The sequence below is a fragment of the Thalia democratica genome, chromosome 3 (genome assembly GCF_965202585.1).
Source record: "Thalia democratica chromosome 3, ktThaDemo2.hap1.1, whole genome shotgun sequence".
NCBI lineage: Eukaryota > Metazoa > Chordata > Thaliacea > Salpida > Salpidae > Thalia > Thalia democratica.
The window spans coordinates 47,065,763-47,088,677 of NC_139167.1; the positions used below are offsets into that span (position 1 = coordinate 47,065,763).

General features: G+C 25.1%; 1 protein-coding gene and 1 pseudogene across 2 annotated transcripts; one reads left to right on the top strand and one right to left on the bottom strand.

The window, feature by feature from the left end:
* The first annotated feature begins 1,985 nt into the window (after window positions 1–1,985).
* LOC145831214 (small ribosomal subunit protein uS5-like) lies at window positions 1,986–13,169 on the top strand. 2 transcript variants are annotated; one of them, XM_082938359.1, is made up of 6 exons: window positions 1,986–2,002; window positions 6,486–6,636; window positions 10,538–10,733; window positions 11,592–11,765; window positions 12,236–12,395; window positions 12,909–13,169. In XM_082938359.1, exons 2-6 carry the CDS (start codon window positions 6,506–6,508, stop codon window positions 13,070–13,072), a joined length of 825 nt encoding a protein of 274 aa, XP_082794485.1. In that variant the 5' UTR covers window positions 1,986–2,002; window positions 6,486–6,505; the 3' UTR covers window positions 13,073–13,169. The 2 variants fall into 2 exon arrangements, with proteins under 2 accessions (XP_082794485.1, XP_082794484.1); XM_082938358.1 differs by lacking the exon at window positions 1,986–2,002 and adding an exon at window positions 3,292–3,441 and having other exon boundaries at window positions 6,488–6,636.
* A 6,369-nt stretch (window positions 13,170–19,538) lies between these two features.
* LOC145832321 (electron transfer flavoprotein subunit alpha, mitochondrial pseudogene) lies at window positions 19,539–20,543 on the bottom strand (annotated as a pseudogene).
* Window positions 20,544–22,915: the final 2,372 nt, after the last annotated feature.

Consider the following 22,915-nt stretch of genomic DNA (forward strand, 5'->3'; position numbering starts at 1 on the left):
CACCACCATTTTCTGTTTACTCTGAAAGGTTATTTTTAGAATCTGGTAACTTGTACGAATAAGGTAAATTGATTGCTTCCAAAAATTGGCGAAAAACTTTTATTTCTTCATCACAACTTGAAAAAGCAATGATAGGTTTCTTTGTAGCTTAATGATTTTGAAATGAGTAAATGTTATTTATTAAGTTACTTAATTTTAAATATGTAAACAATTGCCGAAGAAGTTATTGCTCGTTTTATAGTTTGAACTTATGGAAACAAAACTGTAATTCAATTCTTATCATAAATAAGTTCGTTAATTTTAAAAAGTTGTAAAATTTAACTTTTTTTTTTACGTCTACAAGGTACAAAATTTAAGCTTAGTCGTATATGTAGCTTTAAATTCAACATTTAAACTAAGATTTCATATAGGTAGATTTTTTTTTTACAACGTTTTTTTAAAATAAAGTATTTAGACAATAAAGTTGTATTTTTCTTCAAAAATATTTATATCAAAGAGTTTTAGTAGTTAGTGGTATTATAATAATTAAACTTTGTAAGTTTATTCTCTTTTGAAACTACGTAAAACTTAAAACATTTAGGATCCAGATCCGGCCGGATCTTAAATTTAAAAATAGATCCGGTTCCTGCTGAATTTTAAAGAAATATCCGGATCCTAAATAGTAGATCCGGTAGATCACTATCAAAAACCAATACAACACCTCTAAGTAAGAAAATTAAGCTAATTTGAGGCTAGCGCAAGATAAAGGTGCTACTGCTTTTATACTAAATGTTTTATTTTGTTTTAAAAGGTTTAATAGGCCCAGGTTTATCCTAAAAATTATTTGCGGTCCTGACTTGTTTTAAAAAATCATAACGGCCTGCTTTAACTTAAATAATGTTTTAGATAACTTAACATTAACTCTTTTAAAGTTGATATTATGTTAGACAATCTTTTTGTTATCACTAATAAGTACTTTAAGTTAAATAAACAATACATTTTAAACGGTTTGTAACAAAAAAGCACAGCTAAAAAAAAAAATTATGCAAGAATTATATATGCAAGCTAAAAAATACGTCGCAGGCCATACATTTCATCCTCTGTAATATAATAAATTAAGATAAGTTCTTTAAATTTCAAATTTTAAGAGTAAATTTACTTTTAATAGTACATATAAGGTCATAATAACGTTTAATTAACGGCAAAAAATATGCTCAAAACAACTGGTCCCAGGACCTGGTGTACGAAAAAACCTTTCACCTATTAAATATACACAGTAAAAAGCTTAATTACAGTTTTATAATAAAATCATTTTTAGAATATTTTATACTATCAACTACGACAGTGTTTTCGATAATACTTCTGTTTTTGTCTGACAAAAATAAAAGCCGAAAAAAAAGTTAAACTTTTAACTTATGCAGCTTAGAAAAATACGAAATTGAGAAATATAAAAAGAAACAAGGAATAGAATAAACAAAAAAAAAAGATAGACAACAACTCTTCATCCATATAAAAACAAGAACAAATGATACAAAAAGAGATTTTATTTGTACAAAATGATTTTTAAAAATAGACTAACTAAATTCATTTATACGTCATATTTTGTAATTTTGTTATCTGATATAAAGCCGGGAAAACCTTTTTTTTTGATAAAACGCCTTCAAGTGTTGAAACCACTGTAAGTGAAATTGAAAATAAACTTTATTTTTAGTATAAATTAAGTATTTATCTTTACAACAAAAGTTGCATAGAAAAGTTTGACGAGTATTAATCAAAAAACAACTTTTTATATCTATTTTTATAAATTTAAGACAATGTTGTAAATAATTGTTTTAAAAAAAGACAAGTTGTAGAGAACAACAAAAAAGTTTAATATAAGAAAAACATCAGTTGTGTTTTTTAAAAAATTAATGAAAAACTCAGCCCTGTTAATTTTTTCAAGCACTAGAATTTTAATGCTTAGGTTATAACTGCTCATTTATTTTTAATAAGCTATTTCAGTCAATCTAAAAGAAGAACACTACTGTTAGTATATTCTCTTATATGTATATATGAAATCATTACGAAAACTTAAATATGATATGTTATTATATTTAACTTAGAATAGAATAAGCCACATTTTATTTATTAAACTAACGTATATTTTCTTATTCAATTAAACAATAAATCGTGTAAAATAAATTGTCAACAATTTGTAACATTTTCTGTTCTACACTTATCATGAATGTTTAAATACTTTGAACTTTAATTTTAAAATAAATTTCGAGTTAATATCTGTGATAGAAAAACTTGAATGTAGAAAACTGTTTGATATATACAAAGTTTTTTCTTTCATGAAAGATGTTTATAGATTTAAGCTTCACCTATCTTGCTATATTTCTTTACACTTTAAGCTCCCTTGTTGTAAATTGATACTTATAATTCTATTGTGTGATTTTATTTTACTCTTCTTGGTCATTTTGATTAGAAATCATTTTTGTTTCAATTTTTGGAAATAATTTTAACTTTATTTAATTAGCCTTCATACTATATAAGATTAATGTTTGGTAAGAAAGAAGATATTTAGATATAACTAAAATGATACTATTTTAATGTCTGGTCTAAAATCTAAATAATAACAATCACATTGTTAATCATTAGTGAAAATATAAGATTAAGATATTTAAAACTGTTAAAAAAATTTGGTTGAAAATATCAAAGCTAAAAATATGTGGAAGTCTGCTTTAATAATGGTAGCTACTTAATAGTTATTACCTTAAAAAATAATAATAATAAATAATAACTAAATCTGCTCAACATTTCTCAGAATTTTCAGGCCAAACTATGAAAATATGAAAAAATAATAAAATTAGTGAAAAAAAAACAGACTAAACATTTTCTGTTTTAGGATCGTTTGATTCTACCAATCAAAAGTTTAAACATTAAGGTATTAGTAAATTTTGACCAAGGATGTGTTTGTTAAGTAATAAAGTAATTTTTAGTGTGCATTGAAATGCTATAGCCCAAAAATAACACTTTTTACATAATTACTCAAAAATTATCTCACTTCTTTTGGCAAAAACACTTCTTTTACCTCATTTTACTATTAATATAACTATATATAATTATTATAATTTATAATTATAACAGGCTTGCCACAAAACCTGGAATCCAAGAAAAACCTGGAATTTAAAGTATTTTTTACATGTTAAGTTATAAAATTTTGATTTGCCTCAAGAAATTGGTCTCATAGATAGTTTTTTTTTGTAATCATTACAAATTTTATTATTAAAAAACACATTTAAAGTAGCTTTACAGTAATTTTTCAACATTGTTAAACATTTAACACAGTTTTTAACCTTTAACTTAAATTTAAACTAATTATAGGCCCAAAAACATGTACTTTCAAAAACCTGGAAGTAATTTAGAAAACCTGTAAGAAGTTTCTCAACCAGTCGCAACCCTGTACTAAGGATATAGGAAGTAAATTTATTTTTTACAACTTATTTTTTGTAAAAATTTAACAAAGCTACAAGTTGCATTTGTCAGCTTTTGATAATAAAAGTTTATTATAAGGAACTTTTAAATTTTAACTGATTTTTATTTCAAAAATTAACAGAAATAACTAGTATTTTGCTAATGGAACAGCTAAAGGTCTTTTAACTGCAGGTTTATACTTAGCATATAACTACCTTGTTGTTTTATGTTTTACATTTTAACTTTCACATTAAACACAAACCTGTAATTTATTTCATAGTTAAATTATTATATATTTTGATTTTTAGAAAACAAATAAAGAGATCTCAACTACTAAAGGAGAAATTATGAATTTAATATTTCAAAGACTTTGATTTAGAAACTAAGTTTTGGTCAAAGACCTCGTCAGTGCTTGAATAAATCTTATACAAATAGTTAAATTATTATGTATTTAAACATCTGTATAAGATCTTTAATTTAGATATTTGACTTCTCTTTTCTAAAGCAATAATTAATTATTTTACTGATTATCTAATATACAGTGTTGCCACTTTACCTGGAAAAACCTGGAATTTGACAGTTTAGACAAAAAGAAACTTTGAAAAACCTCGAATTTTAACAATTTTCATATGTTTAATATTAAAATTTCTATTTAACTTGAAATATCTATCATATTAATAAAAAACATAGAGTAGTTTTACAGTATCTTTTCAATGTTTTTATTCCTGTTAACACAGTTGCTTACCTTTAATTTAACTTTGAACTAAAAATAGACCCAAAAATGTGTACTTTCAAAAACCTGGAAATTTTTTTTTGAAAAAATAAGTCGCAACCCTGAATATATATGTACTTAAAGTCATGGTGGTTTTATGTATTGAGCTGTAATTTACTTGATTGCTCAGAGCTTTGAAAGCTTAATAACAAGTTTGAATTTTGTGCTTTGTTTTTTTTTTTAATTTAAATTCAATTTGCTTTCCAACTGTATCTAACTTTAATTTTGTTAAAATTTAGATTTAACCATTATAAACATACAATAAAAATGTATATTTTACCAAGTTTCTGAAGCTTTTATTACCTTTACTATTGTTTAATTTATTATTTCAATAATTAGTGTTTGTTGTTTTACTTTTTTTAATTCACAATAGATGATCACATAATATCTTTTTAAATTTAAGCGCTCTACTACTTTTTCCAAACATAAAAAATATGTTAACTAACTTTGTACTATAAGTTAATTAGCATGTCCTAATGTTTCTTTGTAACTTACTATAAAATTTTATTTGAATGATTATTAATCAGTAGATATTTAGAATAAGTACTTCCTTTATTTCATGTAAATAGTTTATATTATGATTTGTTGTTTTATTTTGTATTTTTACTTAAATTAATTTAATTTAGACTTAATAATTACAAGTGTATTATATAGTTCTAGAACATATGAATTTAGCATTATGTATTTTATCTATCATTAACAATTAACCTATAAAAATTTATAGCAATTTTATAAATTTTTAATTGACACATGTATATACCTACTTTAGCTTCTATTTTTTCCTTAAGGTATTTATATTTATACAGAGCCCTGTTGAAGTGTATTAATCTGTAAAGGATATTGTATAGTTTTTTATTTTTATATATTCCTGTGAACTTGTTTTGCTAGGTTCTTTTGTTAACAAAAGCTTTAATTTATATTTTTAAATAGTTAACTAATATTTTATTTATGAAACACTTGTTATCATTTTTTTCTAATCCCTTGCTACATATTTTTCTGGATATTGCATGTAATATTTCCTGAAAATTGAATGTAATTATCTCAAGCAGCTTATAAGGAGATAATTTTTGTAATTTTGTTTATTTATCTTTTTTTTTCACCTTCAAATAGTAACTAATTTTACTCTATGACTTTAACCAGCTATATCTTAAATATTAGTTTCAATATTATAAATCTGTTGAAACTAACTTGTATCTTAGTTAACTTATATCTCTACAAAATAAATCAAGTAGTAAAAAAGTGATTTACCATTTATGCTTTTTATCTATATATTCCTAGGTTCTACCTTAAATTCTTATTAATTTTTTTTTAAACTGGTTATACAAGTGAATAGTTAATAAAATATGTTAAGCTCTAATAAACCGTCTAATTAAACAGGATTGGTACACACTCAGGACACTTATAAAATCTCAGGATATTTTGAATTTTTATTAATTCTTTAAAACTTTTCATTGCTTTGAATTTTTTTTAAATATTTGAAAAATTATGACAGTTTTTGGTAACTCAGGACAGTACTTTTGACCGAAAGAGTTGCAACCCTGTTTAACTTGTGTGATTAATTGTACTATTTAGATAAAAAAAATTTTCTTCAATATTTTAACCAGTATAAGGGTTTTAAGTTGAATAACTAGATTTTTATCAAACAATTGTTAACCTCTAATTCTTAAAATTATCCTTTTCTTAAATATACACATAGTTGCCAAAAAGCCTGAAATCCTGGAGTTTGACAATTAAGGCAAAAAAAAAACCTTGAATTTCAAAAGTTTACAATAATTTAACTGAATATACTATTTCACGTGTAAATTAATAAAATTTCCATTAGATAAGAAAAATATATCATAAAGAAAAAAAATATTTGTATGATCAAACAGAGTTTTTCAAAAGAAAACACATTTAAATACCTCAACAGTAATTTTTCAATCTTGTTATACTAAAAAAGATAGTTTTTTTTAAATTAAGTTCATTTTATACTAAAATGAATTAAAATATTGTTTTTTAACTTCAGAAAGCTGGAAGAAATTTACTAAAAACCTTTGGCAACCCTGTGTTCAGTTTACTTTACACAGATCATTAATAATATTGCAGTCACAGTTTAAATTGTTTGCAATTTAGCAAATCTTGTAAATACTTAATATTGTTTAGTTAGTATTAATATTTATACGCTTTTAAATTGGTTTTGATTAGCAATCATTGTTAGTGTTATTTCATTTCATAGAAAATTTTTACCTGTTTTCAATAACTTTAATTAAATATGTTAATCTTTAAACAAACATTTAACAGGCGGTATCATAAACAGAAATGTCTGATCAACCAGCCAGTGCAGAACGTGGACGAGGTGGATTTGGAGCCCGCGGTAGAGGCAGAGGCCGTGGACGTGGTCGCGGAGGTGGCCGTGGAAGAGGACGTGGTAAAGATGAAGATAAACAATGGTTACTTACCAGTCAATTGTATAACTTGATTCAATTATTTTGATGTATATAATTTTTTAATACATCTTTTTATTTTATGTAAAAAGACAATTATATTATGTTTATCACATATTAAGTTTTTCTCGTATTAAATTTTTTAAATTACTTAACTGTTTTTTGGATAGTTTTGAATAAAATTAACTTACATGTTGTATTCAGATTCCTTTGTTAAACATCAACAGTTTTATACTACTTAAAAATTTTCAATGGGTTTTTGGGTTACTTTCCTTTTAAAAGTCTGAGGCAGATGTCAACATTTTTTTACAAAAATCAACATTAGCACTTATTTTAAAGTCAAGAGTATATACCAGAGTCGTAGCTAGCTCAAAAAAGTTACAAATTTGCAAAAAAATTAAACATCTGAAATGAGCGTGATAACGTCCTAGCGGGAACAGAGCTAATTTTAATAACTTAAAATAACTAAATAAAAAATATATTAAAACCTTAACATTTTATGTAAAAAAAAAAAAAAGCATGTATTAGTGTAGTTAATTTTTAGTTATTTAGGTTTATATTAGTTTTATTTATTTTTTTAGTTTATTTAGCTTTTTTTTAATTGAAACTAAATTATTGTGTTTAAAAGCTAATAAAAAATTTAAAAAGCTTTTAATAAGAATAAAAATAGGGTTTTGTTTTAATAAATATATCCCTTATTAAAGAAGAAACATGTATTGATGTGAACTTAAATTAAGTTATACTAAACTTCAATATGAAATAAAACAAGATTAAAATAATAATAAATTAATAATATTTACATAAGTAGGTGTTAAAATTGCGCGAGCATACAAAATTGCACGAGGGGACAAAATTGCACGAAGATACTTTTGCACAGAAAAAAACGAGCATGCAAAACAGTGAATCAATTAAATAAATTTATAAAGGAGAAAATCCGTCTGATGAAATTTTTATTGTGCATTGTACAGAAAATTCTGTTATAGCTGTGTACTTCCATAAATTATATTTTAAATTGTTTTTTAGTTTTTTTTTTTTAACTTTTAAACATAATTTATATATCATTATTTTCTATTTGTCTAAACTTTATCTTAGTTGCATTACTATTTGCACGCGTTTTACTCTAATTATATCTTAAGTTTCTCCTGCTCTGTTTTTCTCTTTATCTAACCCAGACTTAAGCAAAAGCACTGGCAGAAGCAATTTTCTTCTTACTTTTTTAGAAGAAAAAGGTGATACAAGCTTTTGACTTAAATAAAACAAACAAAATAATATAACAGCTAGAATCACTTAATTTCTATTTTTAACAAAAAAAATTATTAGTATAAATAAAACTCATTTTGGTAATTATATTTTAATAACGGTTAGAATCTAATTTTATAATCTGTTTTATTTTTATTTTCATAATTTTTTTTTTGATTGATTTTTGTTTACTATTTAATTTGTTCATTTTGAATTTTTAAATTATTCGTATTTCTTTTCAACTTTTTTCAATATTTGTTTCATTTGTTTTAACTTTTTTTAATAATTTTATAAACTTTTGTTTTGGACTTTTATTTAATGTATTTATTATTTGATTTATTAATTTTTAAAAGTCTTATTTATTTTTTGATTTTTTCAAAATTTATTTATTATTTAGTTATTTGATTTTTTAAATTCTGACTTCTTTCATTATTTACTTTAATCTATTTAACATTTAATATTTATTTATTTTTTTTAAAATATTTTTTTTTAATTTAAAAATATTATTAATTTTTTTTTTTCTAGTTACTATTATTTTTTTTTATTAATTGATTTTTTTTTTACTTAATATTTATTTACTTTTTTTTTTTTGATTTTTTTTTTAAGTTTTACTTAATATTTTTTACTTATTTTTTTATTTTTTGAATATCGTATAGTTTTTTTTCGTATTTTTCTATTATTTAGTAATTAATTTCTTTAATTCTTATTTTTTTAAAAATATATTATAATACACATTTTTTCGTGCAAAAGAGTTTTCTCGTGCAATTTTGTCCTCTCGTGCAAAAATGTCTACGCGCAATTTTGACCCGTCCCTGGGTAGGAAACAAAACTCGTGCAAAATTGACCCTTCGTGCCAAATTGTCACTCGTGCAAAAATGACCCTTCGTGCATAAGTGTCTGCGTGCATCATTGTCTGCTCGTGCAAAAATGTACCCTCGTGCAAAAGTGTCTTCGTGCAAAAGTGAACCTTCGTGCAATTTTGTCTACGTGCAATTTTATCTTAGTGCAATTTTGTGCTCTGGTGCAAATTAGTCTTCGTGCAAAAGGTATCTTCGTGCAATTTTGTGTTTTCATGCAATTTTGTACGCTCGCGCAATTTAGACAGCTACCCAATTTAACCACCTATAATGTTATTGAATTTTAATGAAAGTATGAAGTTATGTCAATACTTCAAAAATGAATGGAGTGTTGAAGTATGAGTGATAAATGTGTACAAAGCAATTTATGTCGCTCCACACCCCCTATGATTCTTAACATGTTGCCACTTGTGTAAACCCATAAAACTTTCATTGAAAATAAATTAAAGAAAATCACAATTTAACTCAAAAACAGTTATACTGTTAACTGTACACCTTACGAAGTTTTTGTAAAAATTTTGAAAATCGAACATTTAGCCTAGTAAATAAAATTAACATTAAATTATGCAAATTTTAGTAAAATAAAAGCGTATGATTTTTATATTTGAAGAAAAAGCTATAGCTTTTATTAGAATCAATTTTGCAATACATAGCTTTTTGACAAATGAAATCTAAATGAGCTAAATGTATGCAATTTAGATGTATTTAATTAGTTCTATTTTAGAGTACATAAATGTCAAGATTATCTCTCATTAGAGCAATAAATGAGTAACTTAAGCTAAGGAAGCTGGGTATTTTTAAGGAGGAGAATTGAAAAAAGTATATGTGCCTGGTATATACTATAAATAAAGTACTTATAGATCAGAAAATTTTTAATTAACTTTTGAGATACAACAAGTTTTGTAAAAAAAATCTGATACAACCGTTGCAATTTGATCAACGATTTATCTTAATTAAAAAAAAAAAATAGTTTATATCCTTTATTTTTTTCGCAATTTAATTCAAAATTTCGGGAAGTGTATTTTTCATTATTACAAACAAATTTTAAGAAGAAAATTGTAGAAAAGTTTGTTTTTTACTGAATTTAAAATAAAAATAATTTTTCTTTGTTTATTTTTTATACAATTTTTTTTTTACAAAAGTTAAAATAAATTGTTACCTACAAGTTTTTTAAAACTTAATAAAGATTACTCTGAAAAAGTTACAATTGCTCAAAAACTGAAGGAGCAGATAGATTTTTAGTGAAATAGCCTGTTTTTGCCCTTTTAGTTTGTGCCTCCCATAAAGAACCTATTGAAGGTTTCAACTTTGACTGTTTATATCTCAAAAATAACTTTGAATTATAACAAGCGGTAAAAAGTAGTAAGTAGCTTAACTAAAATTAAGAAGAAAAACCAAGACTAAATTGGAAGTTTAACCTTCCACACCCCTATGCCCTGAAACTAATTTTAAGACTGAAAATTCAAAGAACTTTATTTAAACTTTATGTACAAAATTTAGTTTTGATTTTAAACTACTCAAATACTAAATTAAAAGATAACAATTATAGTAGAAAACAATTGTTACTTATTAGTTTTTTTTTTCTTGTGATCATCGTGTAAAATTGAAACAGCTGTAAAGAAAAAATCACAATTTTTATATTTATTTATATAAAATCTTAGTTAAGGTTTAGCTAAATATAGTAGAAGTTATAAATAATTTAGTTACTGATTTTTTAAATAGTTAAATGTTGCTTTATAAAATGAAAAAAGCGAATTACAGATATATAAATTTGTTAGAAAAAAAGAAACATATTCGTTCTTTTAATACAGGCAGCCTGTAACTAAACTAGGGCGACTTGTAAAAGATGGTAAAGTTAAATCTTTAGAAGAAATTTACCTTTTTTCTCTACCCATCAAAGAGTTTGAGATCATCGATTTTTTCCTTGGTGATCAGCTTAAGGATGAAGTATTGAAAATCATGCCAGTTCAGAAACAAACCAGAGCTGGTCAACGTACTCGTTTTAAGGTTCTTTATTTTAGAATATTTGTTTTATTTTGTATGTTGTGATTATGAAATTAATTATGTTTTGTTTTTCTAATTAATCACATTCGAAATAGAATTTTAGGTTTTTGATCTTAAATAAAAGTTTTTAAGTTTTGTTAATTGAAGCTTGTAAACTAATATAATTTTCAACCGCACTAAATTATTTTAAGGTATAAATTCTTCAGTAAAAAACCATTTAGGGTTTGCCTTGTAAGTTGTTAACTTCTAATATTTATGTTAAGTTGAGAGTTTTTTTTGGATGACAACAAAAGTTTTATTTTAAAACCGAAGTTATAATTAGTTTAAAGGGAATTATAATCATAATTCAATAAACAACAGTACCACCTATTTCATCTTAATAAATGAAGTTCAAATAAATCTATCAATTAAATACTTAGGTTTAAACTTGTACTTCAGGTACATAAGATTTTTTATTACGTTTTTTTAAGATTTTAGGTATAAACCAAGTGAAATTAGTAAAATTTTATTTCAATACCTTTTAATTTGGTAACTAGGTGTTCACTAATATAGTTTAAATGTAAATCAATCTTTATCATTTTGTAAGCGTTTTATTCTTTGAATTAATTTTTTTCAGTTTTAAGTGTTAAAAGATGATAAGGTTCTAAATTTATTCGTTAATGAATTTGCTATACATTGAGTAAAAAAGATTACTTAATTACTATTATCCTACACTTTCATTTATTTATTAATCATTTTGAGTTCAATAAGTTATTTGGGAGTTTACTGTAAATTGAAAATGATACTAAGTTGTTGAAATCAAGTTTTTGCGATAATAATAAGATAGGTATATAATGAAATGTAAATAAAATTATAATGTAGGCTTTTGTTGCTGTTGGAGATTACAACGGACATGTAGGTCTTGGAGTTAAGTGTTCTAAAGAAGTTGCTACTGCCATTCGTGGAGCTATCATTCTGGCTAAATTATCACTTATTCCAATTAGACGTGGTTATTGGGGTAACAAACTTGGAAAACCACACACTGTTCCCTGCAAGGTAGTACCAGCTAATATAAATTAATAACGTTGTTTTTAAACTAGGATCAATTTAGTTAATAATAAAAAATGTATAAGATACAATTTAATAAAAAACTTTTATATTATTATGTAGGGTGAAATATCTAAAAACATCAATTATCTGAGTACTACGTAAATGTTTGTTCTTATTTATAAACTGTATTTCATTAAAAACATATTTTTTAGACCAAGATGGCAGCTTTATGAAATACTTATTTAGGCTGCCAAGTTTTGTTTAATGAGTGATTTCAAAAGTATTTACAAACAACTAGGAAATCCTTAAATCTAAGTCGGATTAAATATTTATGGTTTATCAACATTGAGTGAAGTTAGCATAAATTAGTTAGATGAAACATAAAAATAAAATATTCTCTACTATGTTTGTTTTTACTGACTTCAATTTTTTTTTTGTTAGATTGGAAAGCTTAGTTTTTTATTGTTTTAATTAAGGTGCATGGTAAATGTGGTAGCGTACACGTGCGCTTGATTCCTGCCCCACGCGGTACTGGTATTGTTTCTGCTCCAGTCCCCAAAAAGTTGCTTAGTATGGCTGGGCTTGAAGATTGCTATACTTCTGCCTGTGGACAGACTGCTACTCTTGGCAATTTTGGTGAGTTTTAGTTGGCTTCCATTGGGTCATCAGCATTTTTCATTACAATTGTATTTACTTATATAAAGGGTTGCTTAAAAACATGAATTTTGACATTTTAGGCTAAAAAAATCTGGAAAAACATAATTTTAAACGAAATCATTAAAAAACCTGAAATTAGCAATTTATAGCTTAGGTAAAGAAATTTCGATATAACACAAAAAATCTGTCAGATACATTAAAACTTTTTTGTTATCATCAATTTTTTAAAACAAAACTTATAAAATAGCTTTCAAGTATTTTTTCAATGTTGTTATACTTTTTAAGACAGTAATTGACCTTAAAACACAATTTTATATTGAAAATAAACCTCATGACTTGTACTTATAAACACGTGTTAAGAAATTTATAAAACTCTTTTGGCAACCCTGTATATATAATTATAAACTAAAATTTTTAAATTTATTAATCTTTTCCATAATTTAAGAAAGCATTATGAAAACTTAGAAATTAATTCACATTATAACTTTACAGCCAAGGCAACCTTCAATGCCATTGCCAAGACTTATAGTTATTTGACTCCTGACTTATGGAAAGATGAAGTTTTGTTAAAGACTCCGTATCAAATGCACACAGACTATTTGTCCAAGACTCATGAAGCTGTAGCTGTGCAAAAGCAAGAAGTCAAGCACTACTAATTCTGTTAATTACTAGTCTGAGCTTTTTTAGAAGTCTATAGTTCTGTTATAATCTTCTAATAAATAATATTTTAAATAAAAGAAGTTTATGCTTTTATTTAATAATGTTAAGTACTTATTACATACATATTTAACGTAAAAATATCAACTTGTAAAAAACACGTAAGTCGAATATTGAATAGGTTACAAAAACAGTTTTATGTAATTTTACACAAATTAAAGTTTTATGAACATACCCTAAGATAATGATTACCTATTATATTTACGTAGTTCCCATCATGAACTGGATGTTTGTTTTTTAAACCATCATTCAGGCTTACCAGAAAGTCAGGAAAAACAAAAAAAAAGTCAGGAAAAACGGGGGTTTTCGATAAATAAGTAAGGAATTTTATTATAAACACTTTCTTTTAAGAAAGTTTCTTATTACAAAAACAGAATTTTTCTAATGTCGTTTTTAAAAAATATTGCTTTTGCAGTTGATAATTTTACAGGGTCCAATTAAACTTTTGTAATAACTTTGAAATGTTCAATGATCTCACGTAAGTATTTACTATGTGGTAGAGAGTGAGTTTTTTTTGTTTTAAGGTGTTAAATTCGAATTACAGTAACCTCTCGCTTATTTACGCACATTGTGTTCACAGAAAAAGTGCGTAAAGATACGAGAGGTACCAAATATACATACTATAATGGCTGTTTTTTAATATTTTTTCTAGTTAAAAGCAGACTGGAGACTTTGCCAATTTTAACATTTTGTTTTCTTTATTTATAAATATGAAAATAAAAGATAAAACTATACATATATTAGAAATAAAGGACTTCAATTTATATAAATCAATAATAATTGTAGAAAATTTTTACTAATTTTAATAGTAATAATAAAAAATTGAGATTTGTGTTAATAGTAAACTCTATATTTATTAAGTATCACTGCTACTTTTTGCTAGAAATTTTCATTAGATTTCTTTTTAGATGTTTATTTGTATATAGGATAAGAGTGCTGTATCTTTTATTTGTGTTTTAAACTCTCATTTTTCATTATACTTTCATTATTTAACACAGTCATATTTCTTTCAGAATTATTTAATGTAATTTCTTATTGTTAACAAATTTTTTGATATACTTAAATATAAAAAATGTTAATCAATTAGTCAAGGAACATAAGTTTACAAAGTCTAAATATATAGATAAGTGAATTAGCATTTAAAAACATATTTTAAATTAAAAACATACAATAAACCTACTTAAGGCAATATTAAAAAGAATTCAAATTTTAGTTTTTTTAATTTTTTAGAATTCTCAAATGCGTAACTAAACGAGAGTGCGTAACGTCACGAGTGCGTAAAGATGCGAGAGGATACTGTACTTCTAATACTTGATGTATATGGTTTTCAGACTAATCATTGTTATTTTTCTTTCAAGATCAGTTTATAATACTTACAAATTTGTTGAGTATGTGATATTTTAATTATCTAAACTAACATAATTCAAGCATTGTTGGCATTCTAAAAAAAAATCTTAATGTGTTATTAAAATGATGATGAAAAAAAATTTTAATACATGAGTTCATTAGGGTAGAACTATAAATACAGCAACCATTTCAGAATTTTTTTTAAATTTGCTAAATACCACAAAAACACCCTGTGCAAATTTAAGACGATTTAAAGAAAATTTCACCTAAGCAGAATTTGATTTTCTGTAAATTTAGCTGAAAGTTTTTTTACATGTGACAATTATTAAAAAACACGTTGTGCACAATTTAAGGATTTGAAGGAAACCTAGAATTTGACAATTTTGGCTTAAAAAAGATCTATTTGAGAAATGAAAAAAAAACCTGGAATTTTGAACAAAAATAACTAATAAACCTCGAATTTTCATTGTTGTTATACTATTAGCACAGTTTTTAACGTTAACCTTGGTTTAAACTAAAAATAGAACCAAAAACGTGTACTTTAAAAAACCTGGAAGAAATTAATCATAAATATTTGACAACCCTGATAAAATGAGGATAGTTCTTCTACTAATATCTTAAGAGTTGATATGCAAATCTTTATAAAAATTGACATGTGTAAATAAATTTCATAAAAAATATAGTGATCGACTGTAAATTATATATTTAAGAAAAATATTTCAAAAATCGTAATTTAAGAAATCAAGTGTACAGTGCATAATTGTAAACAATCAAGGTGCATATTTAGAAAAATATAGTCAAAATAACATATACGAGGACTTGATAATATAAATTAAACACGTAATCATCTTAAAACTGGTTTATATCTGGCAATAGTCTGAATACATCGTAATATTTTTTACTTTACTTTTAGATTTATTTGTCTGTTACATATAAAATTGTGAACTCCAATAAAAAAATTTCATTACATTTATTTATATAATGAAGGATTTCTTAAAAGGTGTACCTAACTTTTTTAAATGGACAGTTTTTTAAATAAGTAGTTTACATAAAGGTAAGATAATATCCATAAAAAAAGACCTACCTTTAGCTAATAGTTTTTATCAGTTTATATAGATGAGAGAAATGATTTGCCAAATTACCTTGGAATATTTATTCGTCGTGTGCCCTCAATAATCAAGTTACTTGGAATTGTTCTAATGCTAAGCAAAAAAAAATGATGTAGATATTTTACTAACACTGTTGAAATTCACCAACTCGATGTCCATCTCTAAGAATTTAATTCTATGGCAAGCAATAAAGCTTCTAAATTAAAAATCTTAATATATGTTAAGTTGTTAAAAAGTAAACACTGATTAAATACGTAATATAGATAAATTTATATTAAACCTACAAGAAAAATACACCGATATATAGCATAATTTAATAACACCAGGTTTCATTTTTTGATTCTAAAGCGTTTTTGTTATCAACACGAAACTCTAACCACTACTAAAATATATAAGTTAAATCTAAATGGGCTCGCCATAGACAAGTAATTTATCCTAATGATTGAAATTAATACAAAAAACTTACAGAAACCGAGTGATAACTCTTAAACTAATGAAACAATAAAAACAGAATCATTTATATGACTTCTAATCAAACGGAGAACTAGCCTCAAAGTTCGACACATTATAATTTTTAAACATAAGTCCGCTATTTTACCTAATTATTAACAACCAAAATATTTTATTCAAAAAAAAAAAATCAATAGTTTTAATCAGTGTGTCCAGTTGCAAGAAAATTTTTAATTTTTTAATGATATGCAAGAAATTAGTTAACAAAAAAGTTAAAATAAATACAGTAATTTTAATACACAAATACAAAATAAGTAACTAAATTAAAACTAAAAATAATTTAACTAAACGATTAAAATGAATAAATAAACTCTTTATACAAACATAACTTCGGTGTATTTAAATGAATGTTGATGGCTTCAATTTTAACTAGGTCAAAAATTTTTGTCAGAAATTCTTAATATGGCGGTTCTCGTTTCGTTATAAAAATGTTCTGATATTGAAGATCTTCATAACAATTGAGGTTGTTTTACTAATTGTCTTTGGATGGTTTTTAATTTTTCACTTTTTGGAACGTGCTCTATTAAATTTATGTAAGGAGAAAGAATTTGATAATTCCTTATCCTGGTTTAGTTGTTCTATTTTTGTTTTATATAAGTTGTATTTAATTATGTTATATAAGAACTTTAATTACCTTTTGGTTTTTGATTGATTAATAATGTTTGATGTTATTAAAAGGATATATAACTTCACTTTGTTACAATTGTAGCACACTGAAAATTGTTGAAACTTATATGTGTTTAATTGATGACTATGTTTGTTTTTAATATTTAGTTTTATTAGTGAACCGACTTGAGTTTTAAGACCGTCAACAAATTTAATACAGCCTAACGTTTCAAAACTTTAAATTAGCCGTAGCATCATTAGGGTGTCAAACTTTTAAAGAAATAGTCATCATTAACTATCAACATAAAACTACTTAGATATAGTTGAGCATTATTATAATAGCCAGAGAGATTTAACTGTCTATAAAACAAGAAAACAATTATTTTTCAAAACTATCTAAAGTAAAAAAAAAGACTAATTTAATTTTATAAGTCACTGTACTAAGAGTTATATTATCAATTATTTCGTTATAGCTATTTTTTTTTAGTTTCTTGAAACATGCTATTACAAAAATTAAACTTTGTTATTAAAAATAGTCTTTTTTTTGTTATTTTCGACTTTTAGAAAGGATATAAGACAAAAACAGACTTACAAGGTATTAACGTAAAATATGTGCTTCATAAAATTTAATATGAGGAACTCAGTAGTGTACATAGAAATGAATACATATATGGAGTTTAGTGCTTAATTAAAGTAAATTTGTAACCAAAGTAAACTATAGTCGTCAATTTATGTTTTCAGATATTATTATAATAAATGAACTAAAGAGCTGTTTTATCTAACAGAACAATGAAACCATTCTATTTGTAAAACGTAGTGTTTTATTTATATATACTTATACTCTTACACACAAATAAACACATGTATACACTTACTTAAGCTTCTATTCTTTCCTTACAGTATTTTTTTTACAGAGTTCCGTTGAACAGAAACAAGTATTATTTTAATAAAAAAAAGAGTACTATTAAAATTTGTTATTATTATACATTCCAGTGAACTTGTTTCGCTAGGAACTTTATTAGCAAACGATTAAATTTTGAATGGTCATAACTATAATAAATGAATATTAATTCTACGTTTTGATAAGAAAAATCTATTATACGTATTGATCTTAAAAACAGTAGGGTTTCAAATACTCATAGAATATCGTCCACAGGGTTCGTGCGCGTCAGGCTAAATCAGTTTTTTTGAAAAAAGTTGAAAAACGTCCGGCTAAATCAGTTTTTTATTTAAAAAATTGAGAACCTCAGTTTTTCTCAGTTCAAATGCTAGAAAATTTTATATTAAAAAATGAGAAATCTTTTGAAGATCAAATTGAAATGTGAATATATTTCGAAAAAGAGATATAGTTATTAAAGACAAAATCAATCAGTGTTTGTAAAGATAAATGCTTAAGACCTTTTGTTGAATCTCTAAAAGATTTTTAAGAATCTTCATTATTTTGTTTTGAGTAGATTATTTACGTCAAAATTATGAAAATTTAAAAACAAATACAGTTTAAACATTACAGTTTAATTCAACAACTTAGCTGTTTGTTTGAATTTGTTTACATCAGCTATGTTTTTCAGAGCTTAGTTGGTTGAACTGTTTTATTTTCTAATTTAAAGGCTTTATTCCAAATACTTTTTAGATTAAAACTCTTAGCAGTTTATTCATATACTCTACTGTTTGTTTAAAGTTATTAGAGATATTCACAACACTAAAACTTAGCTATAAGATATAAGTACTAAGTTTTGTGGGAGTACAAATTTTAGGTACATTTAATTTTTCTTTACAAGAACAAAACATAAAAGGTTTTTTTCTAATTTAAATGTAAGCTTTTTAATTCTGATACGACGTCAACAATCACTGTATTTATTTAGATTTTACGATTTATATTTATGTATCAATTTTAAGTATTAGTCAAAATACTTTAATAAACAGTTTTTATTTATTTTAATACTTGTGTAAGCGTATCATTTTAAATTTTAATAAAACATGACAATGCACGTCGTTTTATTATAAATCTTATGGTTATAATGTTTTTACTTAGTGCTATTTTAAATTGAACAATTGTGTTTAGTAATATACATTAAATGTTTCCACTAGTAATAGATTAGATAAAACACTTATTTTAAAACTTATCACTGAATTTGTTATGTTAAAGGGATAGGGGGGTCAATCACCTTTTTCACAATTTAGTCTTATTTTATTGAGTTGTAACTAAGCTATGAGTTGCTTTTTGCAGATTTTTAATTCTCAAAGTATTTTTGAGATAAAGCTGGTTGAAGTCGGAGACTACAATAGTATTAATCAAGATGCCCCGATACCTAAAATGACTTCTAAAAGGGGTTTTCCTAACTTTGAAAAAATGTCAGGCTAAATTGGTCCCAGTCAGGCTAAATGAAAAAAATTTCGCGCACGAACCCTGCGTCTAACAAAAGTCTAAGTTCAAATATTTTTTCCTACGAATAATCTGTTTTAAGTTTACGAGAAAAAAGTCTTTTTTTGATCTTGAATTTTATTACTAAATTAAAAATTTTTAAAAAGGAACAAAAAACAGTTTTTAATTTAAGCATTAAGTGTCAAAAATTCAGCAACAAACTTTTAGAATTTAATTATAAAAAATCCTAGTAAGTTTAAAAATGCTACTTTTTTCAAATTTTTTTTTTTATAACTTCTATTATGTTTAATACTTAAAATAACTAGATGCTTTTAGCTATCTTTTGTTCACAATTTTTACATAAACAGTTGTAATTAGATTTAATTAAGTATACTTGTTTTTTAAACTTAAATAAAAAAGTTCTTTATAAAAACATTAAAACTTATTTGTAAAATGGTAATTTTTTTTATTTTAAAACTTTTTGGTAAGCTCTGGCACAGCTTTAAACAGATCATCAACTAAGCCAAAGTCCGAAACATCAAATATTGGTGCTTCAGGATCCTTGTTGATAGCGACTATAACTTTACTGTCTTTCATGCCAGCTAAGTGCTGAATTGCGCCTGATATACCGACTGCTACATACAACTCTGGAGCTACAATTTTGCCTGTTTGTCCAACTTGCATATCGTTTGAAACAAAGCCAGCATCAACTGCTGCTCTTGAAGCTCCTACTGCTGCTTCCAGCTTGTCAGCTAAAGCGTAAAGAATTTTAAAATTATCTGCATTTTTCATACCTCGTCCACCGGAAATTACAACTCGTGCCCCCGAAAGCTCTGGACGGTCACTTTTAGTCAAGCTTTCTGATATCCATTTCGAACTTTCATTTGTAATCTTTTGTAGGTCAACAGAGCTAAAACTAGTTTTTCCGCCTAATTCCGCTTCAGAAAAAGATGTTCCTCGGACGGTTAATATTTTAACTTTTGATTTACATTTAACAGTTTGTATAGCATTACCAGCATAAATAGTTCTATCAAAAGTGTCGTCTGATTTAACAGTAGTGATATCGCTTACGGGCTCAACATCTAGTTTGGCTGCAATTCGCGGTAATAGTCCTTTTCCAAAAGTATCTGCACCTGCTAAAATATGAGTAAAGCTGTGCTTTTTTTGTACTTCTAAAACTAGTTGAGTTAGAGGTTCTGGTAATAAACCTACAAAATTTTCATTTTCTGCAACAAGCACAGAAGTAATTCCATTAATTTTACTCATTTGTTCCACTGCTTTCGAACAGTTTTTACCAGCAACTAATGCTGTAACTTCATTTCCAATTTTCTTAGCAGCTGTTACAGCACTTAAAGTAATAGAACTAATATTTGAACTATCATGGTGTGCAATAACTAATGAGCTCAAATTTTTCGATAGTGTAAAGCCAAAGTTAAAATTTTGTTTTGAAATATAGCTAAATAAGCGCACACTCATATTTTTATAAAAGAAGCAATAGTAACAATTATAAAGCAAAGTTTATTTAATTTTAAACAACTTGATCGATTGAACTCTTGAAATTAAAATAAACCCCAATTGTTTTATTCATCAGTATGCAAACTTGAATCACAAATAAAACGATTACAATTCTAGTGAAGCTATAATGACGTAATAATAGCAATATTGCATCTCGATTATCTAATCAATATAACTAACCTGTTTTATAAAGAGATATCTCTTCATACTTTAAGATCAAATCATAATTAATAATAAAAAAACATTTTAAGTTTCTATTGAATTATTATTAGAAACCTGATTTTTACAATAAATTAGAGTAAGCTAAATGAAGAGTTAATTACTTAAGTTTTTAGTTGAAAAATTAAACAGCAAATTTTACAATTATTGACTTAGCTAAAAATACTAATAGTAAATTAAGAGCCTAATTGTAATTTTTTACCCCCAAAACTTTTTTTAGTGCTTTAAGAAAGTATGTTTTTAGCTGAAAAATAGACTGCGGGCTGAGATTTGTAAGCTGAGATTTTATGACCCTTGAATTAAAAGTACTATAGGTTTTATTGCTGAAAAAAAAGTTATAGGTCTATACTTTAATAAATATAAATTAAAATATTCGTTGAACAAAAGTGATGATTCCTAGTAAATAGCCTTCAGTTTTTTATAAAAACCGTTTTTGCAATCAGGATGAGTTTTATATTACTGATTTGAAGGAAGAAAAAAACTTAATTACAAAAATAAAGTTGTCACAATAAGTTGTGCTGATTTTGAAATTCCAATTGAACGCAGTTTAATTTTACCATAAATGCATTTAGGAAAAAACTGTTTCAATTGGTTCTAACTTTTAAATTTTTGAAAGAGGCTACGATAACACTTGTAAGTTGTATTTTTAGAAGTACAAATATCTGTAGAAAACTAAAGGCAATAAATGAAACACAAAAACGTTTTAGTTTTTGTTCATTTATGAGCTTTGTTTATGCTATTAGAATGTTTTTCTAAAGGCTGTAAACGTACAGAGGAATGTTACAAGTATGAAAAAATTAATAATGATTGGTGACAAATAGCAAACTTACATAAGGTGAGATTTAGAACATCTTGTTGAGTTTCTGATGGCGCAATATTGTTACAGGCATATGATCAACACGAAAAGAAATTGAGTATTTTATCAGATATCATTAAAGTAGATACGAACATTTTTCAGTTATAATTGGTAAAAAACTTTTTGTTACTGGTGGAAATATAAAATTATACAGTAGGTACTAGGTATACGATAGTATTTAGAAAAAGTTTACAATGTTTAATCCCGAGCTACAATGTAATCCGTATAGTTTTTGGCATAGTAAAACAGTGGGTTTAATAACAAAATAGTAGTTGTTTGTTGTTGCTTTTTTAACAACTCTAGCAATATACATAGTTTGCTTTTTTTTTCTTAGTTTTTCTAAAATACTTAACGATATTTAAACAAAAGAAAAGTTAGAAATTTAATACGATTAAAAAAAAGCTAACTTTACAGATTAAGTAAAAAACAGTAAATTACCATACTAATAAACTACTATAGTACTGTTCTAATTTATAACGTTGACAACTTGTTTGTTTAACTACTTGTGTACTTTTTAGATCATTATAAAAGTTCTCGACTTAATGATAAGGAGAATGATCAATTCAAATATTTATTTAAGTTTTAAATTTATAATATTATGAAGTAGTTTACATTTTCAAACCAAAACATAAACTAACCAGGTAACATTATGATTTTCCTAAATTGTTCGCTTTAAATTACAAGTTTTATTTTTTCACATAAATGCCAGTTTTATTTAAAGTTTAGCCTAATGTCTTCTTGCATGTTTATGTAAAAACACTTACAGATTTTATTTAACTGATGATCTCGTTTGATTTAGTTCAAACGAGTGTTTGATTTAGTTCAAACGAGTGAATCATTGTTTTGTTAATTAAATTTAAAATCGAGTTACTACTAGCTAATTAAATATAAAATATTTTTACTTTTCATATCAAGTCATTAAATATTTTGAATTAAGCCGTAAACATAACTGTCATTAAACAAAGGTTTTTTTTAAGTTTTCTTATTTCCAATTTAAAATATATCAATCTATGGTGAAGTCACAACAATGATAGAATCGAGTTGATGTTTATTTCTATCGGTACTGAAGGCGTGCAGAGGACGTATACAAATTTTCATGAATAATAAACAAGTAACTTTGCTAAAATCGTGTCCCATATTTTTTACACTCTCCACTGCGAGAAGATTTATATTTAACTGGGGAGAGTCACAAGTAGTACCTAATAGATGTAGAACCGCTATTTGTTTAATCGCAAGCTGAATAAACTTTTTCAGAGTT